The 21015-nt window shown below is 43.8% G+C and overlaps 1 protein-coding gene across 4 annotated transcripts; it reads right to left on the reverse strand.

The window, feature by feature from the left end:
- Window positions 1–218: 218 nt before the first annotated feature.
- Window positions 219–19221, reverse strand: wdr62 (WD repeat domain 62). 4 transcript variants are annotated; one of them, XM_054606680.1, is made up of 34 exons: window positions 19017–19221; window positions 17138–17229; window positions 16971–17033; window positions 14830–14887; window positions 14525–14692; window positions 13914–14051; window positions 13524–13706; window positions 12841–13001; window positions 12564–12750; window positions 12085–12216; window positions 11754–11917; window positions 11340–11431; window positions 11075–11200; window positions 10607–10677; window positions 9837–9958; window positions 9137–9212; window positions 8621–8732; window positions 8442–8505; window positions 8027–8140; window positions 7827–7933; window positions 6508–6560; window positions 6150–6413; window positions 5108–5178; window positions 4881–5038; window positions 4694–4807; window positions 4491–4602; window positions 4324–4402; window positions 3784–3856; window positions 3365–3487; window positions 2669–2936; window positions 2107–2393; window positions 1724–1819; window positions 1464–1576; window positions 219–641 (listed from the first exon to the last, which is right to left on the reverse strand). In XM_054606680.1, the coding sequence occupies exons 1-34, from the start codon at window positions 19077–19079 to the stop codon at window positions 429–431; spliced, it is 4317 nt and encodes a 1438-aa protein (XP_054462655.1). In that variant the 5' UTR covers window positions 19080–19221; the 3' UTR covers window positions 219–428. The 4 variants fall into 4 exon arrangements, with proteins under 4 accessions (XP_054462655.1, XP_054462647.1, XP_054462640.1 ...); XM_054606672.1 differs by having other exon boundaries at window positions 6150–6410; window positions 12564–12753; XM_054606665.1 differs by having other exon boundaries at window positions 12564–12753.
- Window positions 19222–21015: the final 1794 nt, after the last annotated feature.

Consider the following 21015-nt stretch of genomic DNA (forward strand, 5'->3'; position numbering starts at 1 on the left):
AAATTTGTTTAAAGAATATATATATATATATATAAATACTCGTCAATATTGCCACAGCGCATTAGGGCCATTGTGGGTAAAATAAAAAAGTAGACCCGGAGGATTAAAAACTCAAACTAAAAATGTTGTTTTCTTCTGAATTCACAACTTCAATATCTTCTCAAATATTGAAGTGAAACATTTTAAAGTGTGAAATAAAAGATACAAAAGAATGCGACACATTGATCATTTATTATTAAGAAACATATAAAACTACAGTTTATGTACAAACAGTGACGGTGATTTCAAACACTAATGAAACATAAGGTGCTTCTTAAATGTAATACTGATAAAACCAGCTGAGTGAAACCTGCTCCGAGTCTCTCAGCTGGTGTTAAAGTGAGTGTTGTCCTCTCTCAGCCTCGTACCGACAGCAGACTGGTCCTGGATCAGATCCGGTTCAGTTTGTTCTGGGTCATCTGAAGCAGCAGCTCAGAGTATTTCTCCAGCAGAGACGTCGTCTGTTCGTCCTCCAGTGCTGCGGGGGGGACGTCACCCCCCCGCAGCACCGCCTGCAGCTCAGAGTGAACGACATCAAACGCACCCTGCAGGACGGAGGACATCTGGAGACGCCGCTCTGAACCGCCGACAGACGCACCGAGCTGCAGGGGAGATTCATTCATATTTATTATACATTTAAAAAAGGCCAAAAGGAAGAAATAAGAACAAGTCACAAGAAATATTATGAAAACATTAATAAAAACAATAAAAAATAGAGTATAATTAAGATTACTCTAGACGCTAGCAACTTTCATTTTGAACTATAAAGTTTTAGTTTTTTTACACATCTTTTGTTGTAATTATTCAACAAGAACTTTCTCTAAATGTTACTTTTATCTTGAATTCACTTCTCAAAACATTAAGACTCTTTCCCTAAAAATGTTGCAACTTTTTCTTTAAATACTACAGTTCAAGTCTGAATTGACCTTTCTCTAAGCACCGCCCCTCTGACACAGACTGACCAATCATGTAGCTCTTCATGTTAAACGTTGTGTAACAGTGAGACTTGTTACTCAGAGAGGTTTGAAGGAGATTTACGTTTATAAAACCTGAGTGGAGCTAACATTAGCACAGTTCATTAGCATTAGCACGTCTATGCTACGCTAACCACTGAAGGTATACTCAATGTATTTTAATGTTTGTAAGAGTGTCGTTCCTTCATTCCAGGTGATGTGCTGGTTTACTTTTTTTTTTTTTTTTAATTCGGTGAGATAAGGTAGTGACAGTGTGGTCTCCATGGTAACGTAGCTCTGACAGCCTGACGGAGTTAGCCTCGGGTCAAGTCTGAGGACATTTTGAATTATTGGCTTCATTGTGAGGAATCTTGTTTTGTTTTTTCAGGACTCATAAAGCAGAGAGTCATCTGCAAACAGGTGGATCAAAAACAAGACTGGTTTAACTGAAACATCACACAGGAAGTTCACCTGTTGGTAGAAGTGGACGGCTCGTCTCGCCGTCTGTCTCAGCTCGTTGGCGACCTGCTGACATTGTTGAAGAGTGACCGCCTCTTCATCATCATCATCATCACCACCTGAACCTGCAACAAGAAAAAAACATACCAGTGATTTCTCTCTTCTTAGAGCTCGAACACACGCACGGTTTACATTTTCCAGGTTTCATCCTCTGAGGAGCAGGAATGAGGATCAGGATGTAGTAGATCTAGGAATGTTGGACAGGTAGTTACCTGTCTGAGGGGGGCGGGGCTTTTCTGACAGAGGAGAGGAGGAGGAGATGGGCGGGTCAGAGGAGACCGACTCAGCTCCCAAAGACGGGTCTGAGACTGGGGACAAAGAAAATCAGAAACTCATGTTATAGAAAAATGATCCGAAAATGATCCGATCATCTTGAGAACATCTTGAGATTTGTCACAATGTATGAAAAATGTGATATTACAAGAAAAATGTAGAGAAAAGAGTTGACGCTGTAAAAAAAGTTGCAATATTATCATAAAAAATATATAACATGAAAACTGTGAACAATTTAAATAATAAATCAAAGTATTACACAACATTTTAAATTTCAAAGACAAAAACACAATAACAGTCCTAATATCCTCTCTTTGCTTACCTGGATCAGTCCGGATCCTGGTCTCGGATCCTCCTGGCCCCTCCTCCTTCCTGGAGGCGGAGCAGCTGGTGATGTCAGAGGTGATGATGTCACAGGCGGTGGGCGTGGCTGTGGGGGTGATGGAGGTGGAGGGGCTGAGGATGAGGGTTTGGTTCTGATTTGTCAAAGTCTCCTCGACGCTGCTCATGCTGAACCTCCTGACTCCGCCCTGTGACATCACATCGGTGGGCGTGGTTAACACCTGAGGGCTCGCTGCAGGTACGTGACGCGGAGACGACATAGTGACACTGACGGAAGACGAGAGACAACAGGTGACGTTGAAATGAAGTTAAATATTCCTTCTCAAATAATCGCAACTTTATTTTACTTTTACTTTAAAAATACAAACTAAACTTTAAATATTTTAAATATTTGGACCTTATTCTGAAACTAATTTCCTCAAAAATCTAAAATAAATTCCCTTTTTCCCCAAAAATATTACAATCACAGGCAGTTTATCGATATGGATCAATAAGAATAAATAAAAGGACTAAGTGGTCTGGCAGAGGGACCAAGAGGTTACCTGCTGGTCTGGACCTGATGGGGGTCTGGTTTGGTGCTGAGGAGCTCCAGACCAGCAGACAGCAGGAGGGCCTGAGGCTGGAGGTCTGAGGAGGTGGACAGGTTCTCCTTCTCTTCGTCCTCCTCCTCCTGGGTGGAGGTGGGGGGGTCCTGGCTCAGTTTGGCCCTGGAGCTGGCTGTGGTTCCCAGGTATCCGAGCCGAGACGCCCCCTGCTGGACCACAGACGCCACGCAGCTGTTTTGGGTCAGCGGAGTCCTGGAGGTGACGTCTGATAAAGAAAAAGGCCAGAAAGTAAAAACTGATGACAGATGAATTATAGAATCTCAGGTGAAGGTGAACAGGTGAGTTCAAGCTTTAGACGGAGTGATGTTTCAGACCGGAGAACGGGAGTCATTCAGGTGAGCCATCAAACATAAACCAGGACTATTGTTATTTATTTTTACTTTTGAGAGTTCAGTGTTTTTCAACGTATTCTAATTATTTCCAGACCATCTTTTTGTGATTTCCCAGTGGGACCCTGGAGTCAACCCAAACCAATACTGCCAAGGTGAAGGGACAAGAAACAGTTTGACCTCCGACCTTGACCACCGAGCAGAAAGAAAACCCGAAAACCGACAAATCACCCAATGTGCGCACACACACAAATCACCCAATGCGCGCACACACACACACACACACACACACACACACACACACCTCGCAGCGTTTCTCTGCACTGGACGACCACCATAGTGTGTCGTCGGCGCGTCGGGCGGCGACGGGGCTGATGGGAAAACATGCAGGAAGATCTACGACGAAGGACTGACAGGCTGCATCTCACTGTGATATAACACACACACACACACACACACACACACACACACACTGAATACACACACATAGACAGACACACACTGAACACACACTCCTGTCTTTAATAACTGGTGGCGTCCCTCAGGGAAGCGTCCTGGAGCTTCTGCTCTTTCTTTAGAACTTGTTAAATGTTGTAAATGTACGGATGTACACACACGCTGGGACCTGAAGCTGAGATGCCTTTAACACGCAGACTTCCTGTTTACAGCTTTAAACTATTTATGCAAGTCATCAGAACACAGAAAAGAAAACTGCCGACTCACCACTGCTGCTGTCGTTGTTTTCTTTCAGAGTCGACTCGGTTGAGGCGACTTCGCTGCTAAACTCAGAGTTCTCCTGAAAACAGACATGTAGTCACCGTGTTGTTCTACAAAACACAAATGTGCAGCTCATCAGGTAAATGATGACACGTTCAGAGTTGGACCCCACCAGCTCAGGTGTGTTTAGTGGAACTCAGGTGTGTTTTTTTTGCAATCAGGTATGTTTCAGGTGTTTGCTATTGCTCGGGTGTGTTTTTTGTGTTTTAGGTGTGTTTCCTTTTGCTCAGAGGTGTAAAAGGTGTGTATTTTGAGTTCAGGTACCTTTCAGGTTTGTTTGATGCCTTTCAGGTGGGTTTCACATGTAATTACTATACCTCAGGTGTTTTTTGTGTTTCAGGTGCGTTAAGTGTGAATCAGGTGTGTTTAGGGTTGCTTAAGTGCTTACAAGGTGGGTTTTTGTTTTTCCAGATGTGTTTTAGCACCGCTGAGGTGTATTTTTAGGTAAGTTTACTGTGGCTCAGTGTGTTTCAGGTGAGTCAATACCGATGTGTTGCTGACGTCGCTCTCCTCGGAGATTCTGGTCGGGATTGAGACAGGGGGCGGAGCTCGGCTCGGCCATGCCCTAAAAACACAGCGAGAACAGTCTGTTATCACCATGACGACGGTCACACCTGCCCCTCAGAGTCCCTGAGGATTGTGGGTAAACTGACTTGATCCGGTCCTGGAAGCGGGACAGGAAGCGGGTGGAGATGCTGAGTCGAGGGTTCAGGTAGTGTTTTTCATCCAGAGGCTGCAGAGTCCCGAGGTCCGTGTCAAACTTCTCTGAAAGGTCAAAGGTCACACAGATGTCAGCGTACATGTGAGGAGGCAGCAGACTGATGATGATGATGATGATGATGAAGAGTGTTGGTACCGTCGCTCAGACTGGAGGCCAAAGTATCAAAGTGGTTCTTCAGGGAGTTCCGGTCCTCGTCGTCCTCCAGAACCAGACTGCCCGCAGAACTTCCCTGACTGAGGGAGTCCGTGTCTGAGGGGAGACGGACGTTAACAACCAGAACCAGAACTAAAACCGTTAATCTGTTACTCTGCTGCTCTCTAACCCGCGTCCTGCTGCTGCTCCACACTTCCCGCTGAGCCTTCTGAGCAGGCGGAGTCTGGACTCAGCTGGGTGCTCCACACGGGCTCCACCCTCTGACCTTTGACCTCCAGCTGGGCGGTGCACTGCCGAGGGTCGGTCACAGCCTCCACGTCAAACTCCCTGAGAACAAACAGGGATTTGTTTCTGTGACTCTGAGCTCCTGCAGGAGCAGCTGAGTGCTGACCTCACCTGTCCGTGGTGGAGGTGTTGTCTGGGTAGAGGATGTAGCTGCTGCTGGGGTCACCTGGATTCTGGAGCACCTGAACGTCACACAGAGACAATCAGGTGTCTGTTCACACCTGCCCACTGCAGCTCCTCCTTCTACTCATGTGTTTAACGTAAATGCTTCCACATTATTGTAGTTTTTCTTTAAATAAAAGAGCTCTACTTTAATCAGACTTCATCTTCTTCATTTAGTTTGAACCCTCTGAACCCCAGAATCCACCAGTGGGATTGGAAAGCATGTTTTTTAAACAATCGCCAACACGACACCGTTAATCAAAGCCAGAAGCTGTTAAAACGTCACTATCGTCAGATTTCATTTCACCGACGGTCCTTGAACACATCATGTGTGACAAAAGCTTCTGTCAGAAAAAGCTATCGAAAATAAGCTTAAAATTGTGATTACGTCAAAAAAACATTTTATTCTGCATGTCTCATAAAATCTCACCACAAATAAAAAAACATTAAATTCTGAGCTCCTCAGTGAAACTATGAAGCCATGATTGATTCATCTGAGACCAACAGTCATGCGAAAACAAATATGCAAAACTTTGAACTTCAGACTGTTGAACACAGAGCCGAGAGGATGGAAAAATATAAGTAGTTCAATATATTAAACACGTAGAGCCTCCATTTTTTCCCCAACATTGGTAACACTTCAAGACACTTGAAAAGATGTTGGATATATGGATCGCATTGTTATTCAAATTTTGTAAAGAATAAAATGTAACTTGTGTTTTCTGTCATTTATGATTTATGTAATTATAATATGTGTTATTCTGCACTAAAGACATGTTTGAGTTCTCTCTACCTCTGGTCATGATTGTTCTGTCTCCATAGAGGAGCAGGACTTTTATTTTGAAGTTAAAAACAAGACCAAAGAGAGAACAATGTGACAGAGGAAAAAACTCCCTGAAACAGTTTTGGGGTTCAGAGGGTTAACGCCATGAAAATACCTTCTATTTAATGAATCAAATCAGTTTGTAATGAGAACCATCACTGAGCTCACCTCCTTCTCCTCCTCCTCCTCTCCATCTTCCTCATCCTCCTCCTCCTCTACCAGCAGACTCTCCAGACTCTGAGGGTGGAAGTCTCCCTCCTCCTCCCCCTCCTCCTCCTCTCTCTGCTCCTCCTCTTCCTCCTGACTCCTGGTGGGACTCGGGGATAAGTTGGAGCAGATGGTCAGAGTGTTCAGCTGCTCCGCCCACCGGCTCCTCACCTGACGAGGCTCAGCGGCTGATTGGACGGCAGAGGAGTCTCCGCCCTGACCCTGCTGAACACACAAACACACTGAAATAAATCTATCTACATACTGATTATCTGGAATCTGACCAGAAACAGACTTCAGCAGTTAACGTGGAACTAACCAGTTTTCTGAACCACATGGGCAGTTTCCCGTTGGTCTGAAGCAGCTGAGCGTCTGAAACATCAACATCATCAACAACAACATCACCATGACTCAAACACAAACTGTCTGCTATCTAATAAACACATCAAGCTTCCAGTTTACATCCATCACACCTGAACAGAGCACAGGACGCACTACTGCTGCGAATCCACCGTTATGCTGACGATCTTCTTCTCTCCATCAACAATAAAAACTTTACTAGATATAAAAACAGTAGAATCCAGACACCAGATGTTTCATTTTTTGGTCGTCATCTTTCTTTCATCCTATTTTTAATCAACTAAAAGAGTTTGTTCAGCAAAAACAGTCCAAAAGTCACCGAAACTTTAAGATGTGTTGAAAATACCATCCTCTTCTGAGACATCTGAAGGTACACTGATTTACCTTAAAGCAGCGCTGTAACAATCACGTTTATGTTTTTCAAAATCATTTACGGTTTGGATTCAAAATAAGTTCTTTAATATCTTAAATCATTGACATCTTTGCATTAATGGTCTGAAAACGTCAAAATTAACGACCTTTGGCAGTTTTCTCAAAACAACATATTTTTTAAAATTCGGCAGAGACATCTGAGCCAAACGTCCTTAAATCTGATTTAAGGGGGCGTGACTTATTTAAACAAGTCTAAATTTCCAGACATTTGACATTCCAAACTTTAAATATCTAAATAAATCAGCCTGACGGAGCTGAGATCTTTTAGCACGTCCACTGATCTGTGACAGGAGTTTGCTTCTCTAGTTTTAACAATAAGAAAAATAAATGAACCTTGTTATCACAAGTCTTCACTCGCAGACGTTTTAAATGGCCTTCAGATTGGTCAAACGCTGAGTCCCTGCTAAAAACCTTTAAGTTTGAATAGTTTAAGGTACTTGTGAGGAGAACCCTGTCTCCATGTTAAAACATTAGTAAGTCACCTTCTCTGGGATTCTGAGGTTCAGGGTTCGATTTCCCAGATGGCAACTCGTGTGTGGCATCTTTCAGTGAACTCTGGTGTTCATCCAGAATTCAGAGAACCTTAGTTACATCTGTAACTATAGTTCCATTTCATTCTTCCTGACCACCGGAGACGGTTTGAAATACCTGGATGACCCACGAGGTCACATGACTCTGAACTCACCAAGCCTCACTTACAGGCCGAAGGAGCAGAAGAGACCGCTGCCTCCACATGACGGAGGGCGGCCATCTTAACTCTTCAGCAAAGGTACAGGAAGCAGCCTTCATATCCAGGTGCATCTCATACCAGGTAGACTGAAATAAAACCCCAGTCCTCCTCCTCACCCTGAGCAGAGTCCAGTCTGTCTGGAGTCCCGAGGTCAGCCTCTTCCTCCTGGTCTTCCTCCGTCTGAGGCAGCTGAGAGGAGGGTCCAGCAATGAAGGTCTCCCTCCTGAAACCACAACAACAACAACAACGTAGACTGAACACCTGAAGACTCACATCGGACCCCCTTCCTCCCCCAGGTCTTCAACATCTCACTCACCTGATGTTCTGCTGTTTGTGTCTGCAGGTTTCAGGTGCGGCTGTCTTTTTAAGGCCCCGCCTCTTCCTCATGGTGCTGGTCATCTGAGAGTCCAACCGCCACACAAACACACAGCTACACACCAACACCAACACAACAACAACAACAACAACAGAGTTCATCGTTATTAAAGACTAAATCCTAATGATTCTCACACCTGAGTAACATTTACCTGTCTGAGGGGGACCTAACGAAGTTTACCTGTCTCACATAAAGTACAGTTTACCTGTCTCACATAAAGTACAGTTTACCTGTCTCACATAAAGTACAGTTTACCTGTCTCACATAAAGTACAGTTTACCTGTCTCACATAAAGTACAGTTTACCTGTCTCACATAAAGTACAGTTTACCTGTCTCACATAAAGTACAGTTTACCTGTCTCCAGACACGGTGATGAGGTGTCTGCAGTCCTGACTGAACCTCATACAGGTGACGATCTCTGAGGAAACAAACAGCAGGAGGAGAATCTTTGAACTACCAACCAAGAATGAATCTGAAGACTTTGTAGAGCGACTTAAAAACAAACCAAACCAAACATTACTGGATTTACTCACCGGAGTGTCCGAACAGGGTGGCGACACACTCTCCAGACTCGTAGTCAAAGATGGTGATGTTTTTATCGGAGCAGCTGGTGGCGAAGAACGAGCCGGACGGATCCATCTGAACCTGCAGACGACACAAAGCATCGGCCAATCACATCACAGAAGAAGTCATCTTCATCACCTGCGTCCTCCTCACATCAGCGTATCAACGACGCGGCTCCATGTTTATGGCCTCTGTGGTCGTTCTTTGGTGCAGCGGGTCAGTTCAGAACTTGAATCTAACGTTGACCACATGTTTGGTTTTTTTACTTTTGCTTGAACAGAAGCAGACATGTGAAGACGTCACACTGAGCTCTGTGAAGTTGTGAATACTGAACGATTATCGATTCATTGGAAAAATGATTATTAGATTAATGAATAGTGAAAATGATCCGTAGCTGCAGCTCTTCTACAAACAGCAGAGACACAGTCATGTTGATCGACTTATGAACTGCCTGTTGTACCAATCACCAATAAACTCGTCCTCACCTTCAGCAGAGCTCCTTCATCACTGGTCGAACCCTTCAAACACCTTTTAAGCTTCCCCGTTTCCACGTTGTAAACCCTGAAGAAACAACAACAACAACACACTCAGTTCGTTATAACCCCTCTCTTCTTCTTCTTCTTCTTCTCTTTATAAACACACAGTCAGTTCATTATTCTTCTTCTTCTCTTTATAAACACACTCAGTCAGTTCATTATAAACCCCTCTCTTCTTCTTCTTCTCTTTATAAACACACTCAGTCAGTTCATTATAAACCCCTCTCTTCTTCTTCTCTTTATAAACACACTCAGTCAGTTCATTATAAACACCTCAGTCAGTTCGTTATAAACCCCTCTCTTCTTCTTCTTCTCTTTATAAACACACTCAGTCAGTTCGTTATAACCCCTCTCTTCTTCTTCTTCTCTTTATAAACACACTCAGTCAGTTCGTTATAACCCCTCTCTTCTTCTTCTTCTCTTTATAAACACACTCAGTTCGTTATAACCCCTCTCTTCTTCTTCTTCTCTTTATAAACACACTCAGTCAGTTCATTATAAACCCCTCTCTTCTTCTTCTTCTCTTTATAAACACACTCAGTCAGTTCATTATAAACCCCTCTCTTCTTCTTCTTCTTCTTCTCTTTATAAACACACTCAGTCAGTTCATTATAAACCCCTCTCTTCTTCTTCTTCTACTCTTTCTAACCTGACGTTTCTGTCCTGACAGGCGATGGAGACGTGGGTCCTCGATGGGTCCAGGTCCATGTCGTACAGAGTCGTCTTCTCCACCACGTGGTGACTCCTGGAGAACCACCGACCCTCTGATGTCTGGACCACACACATGACATCACACATGACACATGACATCACATCACACGTCACACATGACATCACTCATATCATTATTCAAGTATTTCTGGAATTTGTAAGTATTTGTGATAGTAGTAAAAGTATGTCTGGCCTTAATTCAAGTTTTTCTGGCAGTACTTGAAGTATTTGTGAAGTATGGAAGTTCTTATAGTAGTATCAGAAGTATTACTGAAGTATTTGTGATAGTAGTGGAAGTATCACAAGTAGTACTGGAGGTATATGCAATATATGACTATAAAGTATATCTGGCAGTACAGGAAGTATTTTTGGTACGACTGAAGTATTTCTGACAGCAGGGGAAGTATTCCTTGTAGTACTGGAGGTATATGCATTATATAATGATGAAGTATTTCTTGAGTATGGAAGTTCTTATAGTAGTATCGGGAGTATGACTGGCGTTAATTGAAGTTTTTCTGGCAGTACTGGAAGTATTTCTGGTATTACTAAAGTATTTCTGAAGCATGGAAGTTCTTCTGGTAGTATTGGTATAACTGAAGTATCCGTGATAGTAGTAAAAGTATGTCTGGCCTTAACTTAAGTACTCCTGGTAGTATTGGTAGTACTTCTATCTCATATGTGTCTCTATATGTCAGAGTGTGTTCAGACCTGCTCAGCCGTCTGGAAGTAGATGCTCTTGTCGGCTCCACAGCTCACCATCCGAACCTCCGGACTCTCACCTGAACAGGAAACATCACAGTCTGTCAGACCCCAGAGATAAGATAAGATAAGATAAGATAAGATAAGATAAGATAAGATAAGATAAGATATCACCAGAGGACACGGTCGAGTTCTGGTGATACAAAGTAAAACCAGCTGGGTAGTACGGATACCAGTACCCTTCTCATCAACAAGAACTTCATGTACTTTAAAGAGTCTTAAACAGACGTGTAAATGTGTTTGATGATGAAAACAAAGATTAATAATAATATATTATTTATTGTATTTATTACTTGTATTTCTACGCCGTGGTATTAGTACTCTCACTACAGTAAAAGCTGTGAGTACTTCTTCATATAAACTCAGTGACAGAGTGGAATAATAGAATCCTGTCAACGGGCTGTGGATCTACGTCACCGGTGAACTTGACGGCGGTGATGGAGGCCGAGTGGTCGTTGAGCGTCTGTTCCAGACTGTAGTTCTTCTCCAGGTTGAAGATGTGGATCAGTCGGTCTCTGCTGGCCGACGCCAACAGCTTCACACCTGCAGGGAGACACCAATGTTCACCAAAGTCCACCTCCTCATACAACTAAAGGACACGAGGACTCTCCTGAGGGTCTCAGTGGTGTCTCTGTCTGTGAGGGACCTGGTCCTGGTGGTGACCTTTGAGCTGAGCTCTTACCTGTGGATGTGGGAGAGAACTCCAGACACAACACCTCCGAGTCGTGAGCCTCGATCTTCACCAGCTCGTCCAGGAACTCCAGACCGAAGATACTGAACACAGAAACACACGAATAATAATAAAAAACAATATTCATTCATGTTAAATTCACATACTGCTACGGTTTGTTTTGTTTTATTGACAACACTATTTAATTAATGTAATGTACATTTACACATTAAATGCACATTACATTAATTAAATGTACAAATGATGGAGAGTAGTGCATTTCTTTCTCTTTAAAATGTTTAAATCAAATAAATTCATCAGATCCCTCATAGCTGTTAGGTATGAGTATATTTAGAGGGTTTGTCCAGCAGAGGGCAGCAGAGAGTCAATAATAAAAACACATCACTGTTATACGTTTTCTCTCACCGCAGGTTTCCACAGCGGTCTCCTGCTGCCAGGTGTTGTCCATCAGGACTGATACTCAGCACTCTGATGCCAGACTTCCCATCAGCCCCGGCTGCCTCCCCCCTCTCCCCCTCGGCCTGCAGGTGCTGCATGTTCTCCCCCACATACAGAATCCTCTGCAGGTCCTGAAACACAAAAAGGAAGAGAGGACGTTGAAGAGAGCTCTGTGGTTTGGAAGAACACACTCAAATACTTGTACTCGTACTCCCGTACACCCGTACTACTCCCGTACACCCGTACTCTCGTACTCCCGTACACCCGTACTCTCGTACTCCCGTCCACCCGTACTCACGTTGCTGTAGAGGTTTCTGGGTCCGGTGGGGGGGTCGGTGTGCCAGAGTCTGACGGTGTTATCAGATGAACAGGTGAGGAAGGAGGACGGAGGAAGACAAGCCTGAGACACATCTGAAAGCTCCGGATACACCTGGAGAGAAAACACACAAACTGTTACACATACTACACCAGAATATACATATATACACAGTAATATCTACGATTTGAAGTGTTTACATCATTATTGAAGTATTTCAGGTAGTATCTGAAGTCCTTCTGGTAATACTGGTATAGTTCCAGTAGTATTTATATAATGACTAAAGTACTTTCGGGAGTTTTTTTTTTAGTGGTAATATAATTATTGAAGTATTTAAAGTAATTTTAGAAATCAAGTATATCTAGGAGAATTTGTGGTATTTTGATAATAAAGGAAGTATTTCCAGTAGTGTTTTTACTATAACTGAAGTAGTATTTGCGGTATCTGTCGGGTGGACGTACCTCGACGCTCCACACACAGCTGCTGTGGTACAGAGCCGAGTACAGCTTCCCCACGTTCCTCACGTCTCTGACGTCCCACACATACACACTGTGGTCGTTGTACACACTCGTCAGGTGTCGGGCCGCGGGGTCAAAGGTCACGGCCAGCGTGTCGGGGTACTGAGCACCAGGACTGGCCGGTAACAGGCTGCTGTGGACACAGAGGCACGTCAGTGAGCAGAGTACTTAGCGGGTGTTTTTTCAGTATCTATCTAGTACATGTTTGTAGTATTAGTACCTGTACTGCGCGCTCTGCGTGAGGTCGACCCCCAGGCGGTGCGGGCGGTGCAGCGTGGTGACGTACTGAAGGTTGGACGGACTGAACACTCTGATGGCTCCGTCAGCACAACCACAGAAGATAAAGTCCTCACTGACCGCCAGGCAGCTCGCCGACGACGTCTGTCAACAACATCACACATCAAATAACAAGAGCTTTGATTTTGAAATCCAATACGAGAGGGAAGTTAAAGATAATTAAAAAGCTCTTAATGAAGTGCATGAGTAGCTTAAATCATACAAATGTTACAGGTGTACTTTACGTTGTACTAAAGGTGTCCTTTAAACGGTACAGGTGGTCTTTAAACGGGACAGGTGGTCTTTAAACGGTACAGGTGGTCTTTAAACGGTACAGGTGGTCTTTAAACGGTACAGGTGGTCTTTAAACGGTACAGGTGGTCTTTAAACGGTACAGGTGGTCTTTAAACGGGACAGGTGGTCTTTAAACGGGACAGGTGGTCTTTAAACGGGACAGGTGGTCTTTAAACGGGACAGGTGGTCTTTAAACGGTACAGGTGGTCTTTTACAGGTGGTCTTTAAACGGGTACAGGTGGTCTTTAAACGGTACAGGTGGTCTTTAAACGGGACAGGTGGTCTTTAAACGGTACAGGTGGTCTTTAAACGGGACAGGTGCTCCTCACTGACCTTGAGGTTGACCCAGGCCTCCAGGTGTCGGCTGCTGTTAAACAGACACAGCAGACCTGAGCTGGTGATGCAGTAGGTGCTGGACGCCATGAGGCCACGCCCACACGCCACACCGCTGAACACACTGTTCTTATGGTCTCCTAGCAACCCTGACCGACCAATCAGAGGCACCGTGCTGTTCACCTGGATACAGGATGAAGATAGTTAGTTCAGACTACTGATTGGCTGAGCAGAGGACAGACAGTGTAGGTGAGCTGTGATTGGCTGAGCAGAGGACAGACAGTGTAGGTGAGCTGTGATTGGCTGAGCAGAGGACAGACAGTGTAGGTGAGCTGTGATTGGCTGAGCAGAGGACAGACAGTGTAGGTGAGCTGTGATTGGCTGATGTACCCGTCGTTCTTTGGAGGCGTCCAGGTACCAGAACTTGACGTGTCGGTTTCCCGCGGTGACGAAGTAGCTGTTGTCCTGACAGAAGGAGACGGCCGACACTCTGCTGGACACTTTGTTGGAGGCGATGATCGCACCTTTCTGCTCAAAGGCACAAAGGCAGGAAGTACTGAGTATCATCATCAAGTATTCACCAAGACAGGTACTAATGTAGTAATATTCAGAACTTTTACTGCAGTATAAGTACGAACTACACAGTAAAATACTATCTTAGAGTAAACGTATTAATACCAAACAGTATAAATACTATGTTACAGTAAGAGTACTAATACCACACAGTAAAAGTACTAATACCACACAGTAAAAGTACTAATACCACACAGTACAAATACTCGGTTACAGTAAAAGTACTAATACCACACAGTACAAATACTCGGTTACAGTAAAAGTACTGTACGTATCTAAAGCCGTCAGATAATTGTAGTAAAGTAGAAAGTAGCATGGAAAAAAAACCCTGTAAATCTGTACAGTACAAGTACAGTAAATGAGTAAATGTACAGCAGTGTGTGTGTGTGTGTGTGTGTGTGTGTGTGTGTGTGTGTGTGTGTGCTCACCCTCCAGTCCCACACACTGACAGTCATGTCGTGCTGGTATCCCACAGAGACGATGTAGCAGCTGTTGGAGGAGAACGCCACGCAGGAAACCCCGTATTTATGAGACTGAACCTCGGCCACCTGACCTCCGTCCAGCTCCCACACACGCACACAGGGCATGTGACCGCTCTGTGACACACACACACACACACACACACACACACACACACACACACACACACACAGGTAAACACACTTCCACCTGTCCTCCCTGGTGTGCACACAGAGACATCCACAGACTCAGGTGAGTGACCGGCGGCTCCTACCTCTCCAGTGACCAGGTGTTTACCATCATGGGAGAAGGCCAGAGCGCTGAAGGGCTTCCTGGAACACACACACGTCTTTATGTACTCTACTGCGTTTCTACTGTGTTTATACTGCGTTTCTACTGCGTTTCTACTGTGTTTCTACTGCGTTTCTACTGTGTTTATACTGCGTTTCTACTGCGTTTCTACTGTGTTTATACTGCGTTTCTACTGTGTTTCTACTGTTTCTACTGTGTTTCTACTGCGTTTATACTGCGTTTCTACTGCGTTTCTACTGTGTTTATACTGCGTTTCTACTGCGTTTCTACTGTGTTTCTACTGCGTTTCTACTGTGTTTTTCTACTGTGTTTTTTACTGTTTCTACTGTGTTTCTACTGCGTTTCTCTACTGTGTTTCTACTGTGTTTCTACTGCGTTTTTCGTTTCTACTGTGTTTATACTGCGTTTCTACTGCGTTTCTACTGTGTTTCTACATGTTTTCTACTGTGTTTCTACATGTACTCTACTGTGTTTCTACATGTACTCTACTGTGTTTCTACATGTACTCTACTGTGTTTCTACATGTACTCTACTGTGTTTCTTCATGTACTTTATTACATTACATTACATTACAGTCATGTAGCAGACGCTTTTATCTTACAGGAAGTGTGTATTTACTAGTCACCAGAAGTCATAAGTGCATCTCCTTTCTTAAACAAGCATCTCAAAGTATAAGCCAGAGCACTGTGTTTCTTCATGTACTGTGTTTTTCTACTGTGTTTCTTCATGTACTCTACTGTGTTTCTTCATGTACTCTACTGTGTTTCTTCATGTACTCTACTGTGTTTCTTCTACTGTGTTTCTTCATGTACTCTACTGTGTTTCTTCATGTACTACTGTGTTTCTACATGTACTCTACTGTGTTTCTACATGTACTCTACTGTGTTTCTTCATGTACTCTACTGTGTTTCTTCATGTACTCTTCTGTGTTTTACTGTGTTTCTTTATGTACTCTACTGTGTTTCTTTATGTACTCTACTGTGTTTCTTTAGCACTGTGTTTCTTCATGTACTCTTCTGTGTTTTACTGTGTTTCTTCATGTACTCTACTGTGTTTCTACATGTACTCTACTGTGATGTACTCTACTGTGTTTCTTCATGTCTACTGTGTTTCTTCATGTACTCACTGTGTTTTACTGTGTTTCTTTATGTACTCTACTGTGTTTCATGTACTCTACTGTGTTTCTTCATGTACTCTACTGTGTTTCTTTATGTACTCTACTGTGTTTCTTCATGTACTCTACTGTGTTTCTTCATGTACTCTTCTGTGTTTTACTGTGTTTCTTTATGTACTCTACTGTGTTTCTTCATGTACTCTACTGTGTTTCTTCATGTACTCTACTGTGTTTCTTCATGTACTCTTCTTCATTTACTGTGTTTCTTTATGTACTACTGTGTTTCTTCATGTACTCTACTGTGTTTCTTCATGTACTTTGTTTCTTTATGTACTCTACTGTGTTTCTTCATGTACTCTGTGTTTTACTGTGTTTCTTCATGTACTCTACGTTTTTCATGTACTCTTCTGTGTTTTAATGTACTCTACTGTGTTTCTTCATGTACTCTTCTGTGTTTTATGTTTCTTTATGTACTCTACTGTGTTTCTACATGTACTCTACTGTGTTTCTACATGTACTCTACTGTGTTTCTTCACTCTACTGTGTTTCTTCATGTACTCTACTGTGTTTTACTTTATGTACTCTACTGTGTTTCTTCATGTTTACTGTGTTTCTTCATGTACTCTACTGTGTTTCTTCATGTACTCTACTGTGTTTCTTCATGTACTCTACTGTGTTTCTTCATGTACTCTACTGTGTTTCTTCATGTACTCTTCTGTGTTTTACTGTGTTTCTTCATGTACTCTACTGTGTTTCTTCATGTACTCTACTGTGTTTCTTCATGTACTCTACTGTGTTTCTTCATGTACTCTTCTGTGTTTTACTGTGTTTCTTTATGTACTCTACTGTGTTTCTTCATGTACTCTACTGTGTTTCTTCATGTACTCTACTGTGTTTCTTCATGTACTCTTCTGTGTTTTACTGTGTTTCTTTATGTACTCTACTGTGTTTCTTCATGTACTCTACTGTGTTTCTTCAGGTGGACCTACCTGGACGTGTTGATGATGTGACTCTGTTTGTTCTTCTTCGGGTGCAGCAGCACGATGACACACCTGAAACACAAACACAGGTGAGGTTCATTCTAATTAAATCACAGCAGACTGACACATGAAAGTGTGAGTGAGTCATAAGAGGCGGGGCTAGAGGCGGGGCTTACCCTGCTGGGTAGGCAATGAGCCCAGATCTGGGGTCAGAGGTCAAACCGCTGCTGCTGGTTGTGCTGATACCCAAAACTTTCTCCAGAGTCACCTGAGACAACACACACCAAACACCTGAGGTTAACAACCCGTTACCAGGGAGACGAGACTAATAGATTTTATGTTATTTAGTTAAATACATAACGAACAAAACGCTGTTTAATGGGACAAAGATCCTCACATCCTCTGTCCTTAGACCCTCACCTCCTCTGTCCTTAGACCCTCACATCCTCTGTCCTTACACCCTCACCTCCTCTGTCCTTACACCCTCACCTCCTCTGTCCTTACACCCTCACCTCCTCTGTCCTTACACCCTCACCTCCTCTGTCCTTAGACCCTCACCTCCTCTGTCCTTAGACCCTCACCTCCTCTGTCCTTACACCCTCACATCCTCTGTCCTCTGTCTGTCCTTACACCCTCACATCCTCTGTCCTTACACCCTCACATCCTCTGTCCTTACACCCTCACATCCTCTGTCCTTACACCCTCACATCCTCTGTCCTTACACCCTCACCTCCTCTGTCCTTACACCCTCACCTCCTCTGTCCTTAGACCCTCACCTCCTCTGTCCTTAGACCCTCACATCCTCTGTCCTTAGACCCTCACATCCTCTGTCCTTACACCCTCACATCCTCTGTCCTTAGACCCTCACCTCCTCTGTCCTTAGACCCTCACATCCTCTGTCCTTACACCCTCACATCCTCTGTCCTTACACCCTCACATCCTCTGTCCTTACACCCTCACATCCTCTGTCCTTACACCCTCACCTCCTCTGTCCTTACACCCTCACATCCTCTGTCCTTAGACCCTCACCTCCTCTGTCCTTACACCCTCACATCCTCTGTCCTTACACCCTCACATCCTCTGTCCTTACACCCTCACATCCTCTGTCCTTACACCCTCACATCCTCTGTCCTTACACCCTCACATCCTCTGTCCTTACACCCTCACCTCCTCTGTCCTTAGACCCTCACCTCCTCTGTCCTTAGACCCTCACATCCTCTGTCCTTAGACCCTCACATCCTCTGTCCTTACACCCTCACATCCTCTGTCCTTAGACCCTCACCTCCTCTGTCCTTAGACCCTCACATCCTCTGTCCTTACACCCTCACATCCTCTGTCCTCACATCCTCTGTCCTTACACCCTCACATCCTCTGTCCTTAGACCCTCACCTCCTCTGTCCTTACACCCTCACCTCCTCTGTCCTTACACCCTCACATCCTCTGTCCTTAGACCCTCACCTCCTCTGTCCTTACACCCTCACATCCTCTGTCCTTACACCCTCACATCCTCTGTCCTTACACCCTCACATCCTCTGTCCTTAGACCCTCACATCCTCTGTCCTTACACCCTCACATCCTCTGTCCTTAGACCCTCACCTCCTCTGTCCTTACACCCTCACATCCTCTGTCCTTAGACCCTCACATCCTCTGTCCTTAGACCCTCACCTCCTCTGTCCTTACACCCTCACATCCTCTGTCCTTACACCCTCACATCCTCTGTCCTTGTCTCTTGTCTCTAAAGGGTGATTTGGTGGGTTCACCCTGTGGGGTCAAAGGTCACAGGACTCAGTGGAGCCCCGGGGTCCTAAAGAGTAAACGTTTCACTGGTTCAAAAGTCAACACGGTGAATAAAGTTTTAAAGAAGTTTAAACTTCTTTAAAACTTTTCAGTAAAACTCCAGAGAGGCTAATGCTAACGGCTAGCATCACAGAGGCTGATGCTAACGGCTAGCAGTGTTAGCATCAGCCTCTCTGGAGTTTTACTGAAAAGTTTTAAAGAAGTTAGCAGTGCTAGCATTAGCATCAGCAGTAGCATCAGCAGTAGCAGTAGCAGTACCCGGCTGCTCCTCCTCTTCCTCCCCGCAGTCAGCCTCCTCTTCGCGGCCTCCGCTGCCTCCATGACGGGAACACGACGGCGGGTCAGTGCGTCATGATGGAGGCCTAGCCTAGCTTAGCTTAGATTAGCCTAGCCTAGCTTAGCTTAGCTTAGTTTGGGGAACCTGACACTCCTCTGCGGCGGGACTCTGGTTCAAACTGGCCCCGCCCCCTGCTCTATATACTAACCAATGGACAGCCGGAGCCCCGCCCCCTGCTCTATATACTAACCAATGGACAGCCGGAGCCCCGCCCCCTGCTCTATATACTAACCAATGGACAGCCGGAGCCCCGCCCCCTGCTCTATATACTAACCAATGGACAGTCGAGAACAGACGCGGCCCCGCCCCCTGTCTGCCAACCAACCAATCACTGTCCGTATGAAGAGCTCCGAATGTTCAACACTGTGTATCATATAATTAGTACAATAAAGAATACACAATATAAATAATAATAATAATTATTATTATTATTATTATTATTGTAAAAACATTTTTCTTATTTAAAATTAAAATGAAATATAATAATAAATCTTGTATAGTCAACAACTGAACAGGGTCTAATTTAAAAGATTACAAATGACCAGTCGTGAATTGTAACTCAGTACTTGAGCTGTGTCTAAGCACAGTTTTAAGGGTAATTGTACTTTACTTTACTGACTGTATGTATTTAATGCTACTTTATACTACAAGTACTTTAAATAATCTGGAGAGTTTTCAAGCCTCGCATCAGACAACTGGAAAATAACCCAAACAATCCTTCAACAGTGACAAAAGATGGAAGAACCTCAGGAGGAGCAACACAAGTGTCCAGATAGAAGGACATGATGCGATCACAGTACAGACAATGTGACAAAATGACAAGTAGAATGTAAACATATATGACAAGGATGGTTCAGGAGGATATGGAGCAGCTAATAAAAGAATAAACCACGAACCTGAACTGAAAGTAAAGGTTCAAGGCCTCACTAAGACGGTCAAACCTACACAGGGTTGAAGTATCACAATACTTTACTTTCAGTTACTTTTGGATTACCTCAATAACAAAGTGCCATTATTCAGCCTGTGAAGCAGAACAGAGGAACAACATGGCAGCAGAGCCAGTTCTGCCTTCCAGCTGTGAAAACGCTGCCATCATCCAAGAACTTTAATCAAATGTAATCAACTCAGTGTGTCCTGTATTATGTTGGCTGGAGAAGAACCACCTTCTTTTCATGATGGGATGCCTTTCTCCAAAAAATAAATGATCTAGATGTACATGAAAGTGATAAGTCGACCTGCACTTGTTGTTCCCTTTTTGCTTGAAATACTGATTAAAGGTGAAACCATCCAACATTCACTGTGAGAGTTGTACATGTTTTGATTATGTAAACTCATTCCATGTATGCTACAGAGGGAGATAAGACAAGCACTCACTTATCAAAGTGATGTGACGAAAGACTGAACACACAACTGGAAGAAAATTGTTTTTATTAAAAAATTATTCAGCAAAGTCCACTCAGAAAACTAAAGCTTCTTCAAATTTACAATATTTCATTTTTGACAGATTCCCGGGAAGCTTTAAAATCATCACAAAGCATCTGAATTGGGATTAAAGTCGGGCGTTAAAACAGAAGCAAACATTCAGCGTTAGCGTGTCTCACTGAGACTAAGGCAGCGGTTCCCAAACTGTGGGTCGGGACCCCTCCAGTGGGTCACAAGCTAAAACCCTAACCACTTTGATCCTCAAACTATTGTTCAAGTGAAAAAATTAGTAACTGCTTTATATCAACAAGCCTCAACACTTCAGAGCTGCAGGACTGAGGAGAAAAACTGGATGCTAGCATGTTAGCTTCCAGCTGTGTTGGTCCCAGAAGGGACAGCTAACGATGCTAACAGATACCTGGACAGTTTCGTCATATAAGACTCCCACAGGGCTGTGATTATTACCTTATTCACGTATATTGGAGCTGAGGAATCAAA

This window comes from Anoplopoma fimbria, chromosome 1 (genome assembly GCF_027596085.1).
Source record: "Anoplopoma fimbria isolate UVic2021 breed Golden Eagle Sablefish chromosome 1, Afim_UVic_2022, whole genome shotgun sequence".
Lineage (NCBI taxonomy): Eukaryota > Metazoa > Chordata > Actinopteri > Perciformes > Anoplopomatidae > Anoplopoma > Anoplopoma fimbria.

Coding starts and splice junctions, on each gene's coding strand:
- wdr62 (XM_054606665.1), bottom strand. CDS start 19,079: ATGGAGGCAGCGGAGGCCGCGAAGAGGAGGCTGACTGCGGGGAGGAAG. Junction 11,918..12,084: donor CCAGAAACCTCTACAGCAAC/GTGAGTACGGGT, acceptor TTTGTGTTTCAG/GACCTGCAGAGGATTCTGTA. Junction 5,039..5,107: donor AACACCTCCACCACGGACAG/GTGAGGTCAGCA, acceptor GTTTGTTCTCAG/GGAGTTTGACGTGGAGGCTG.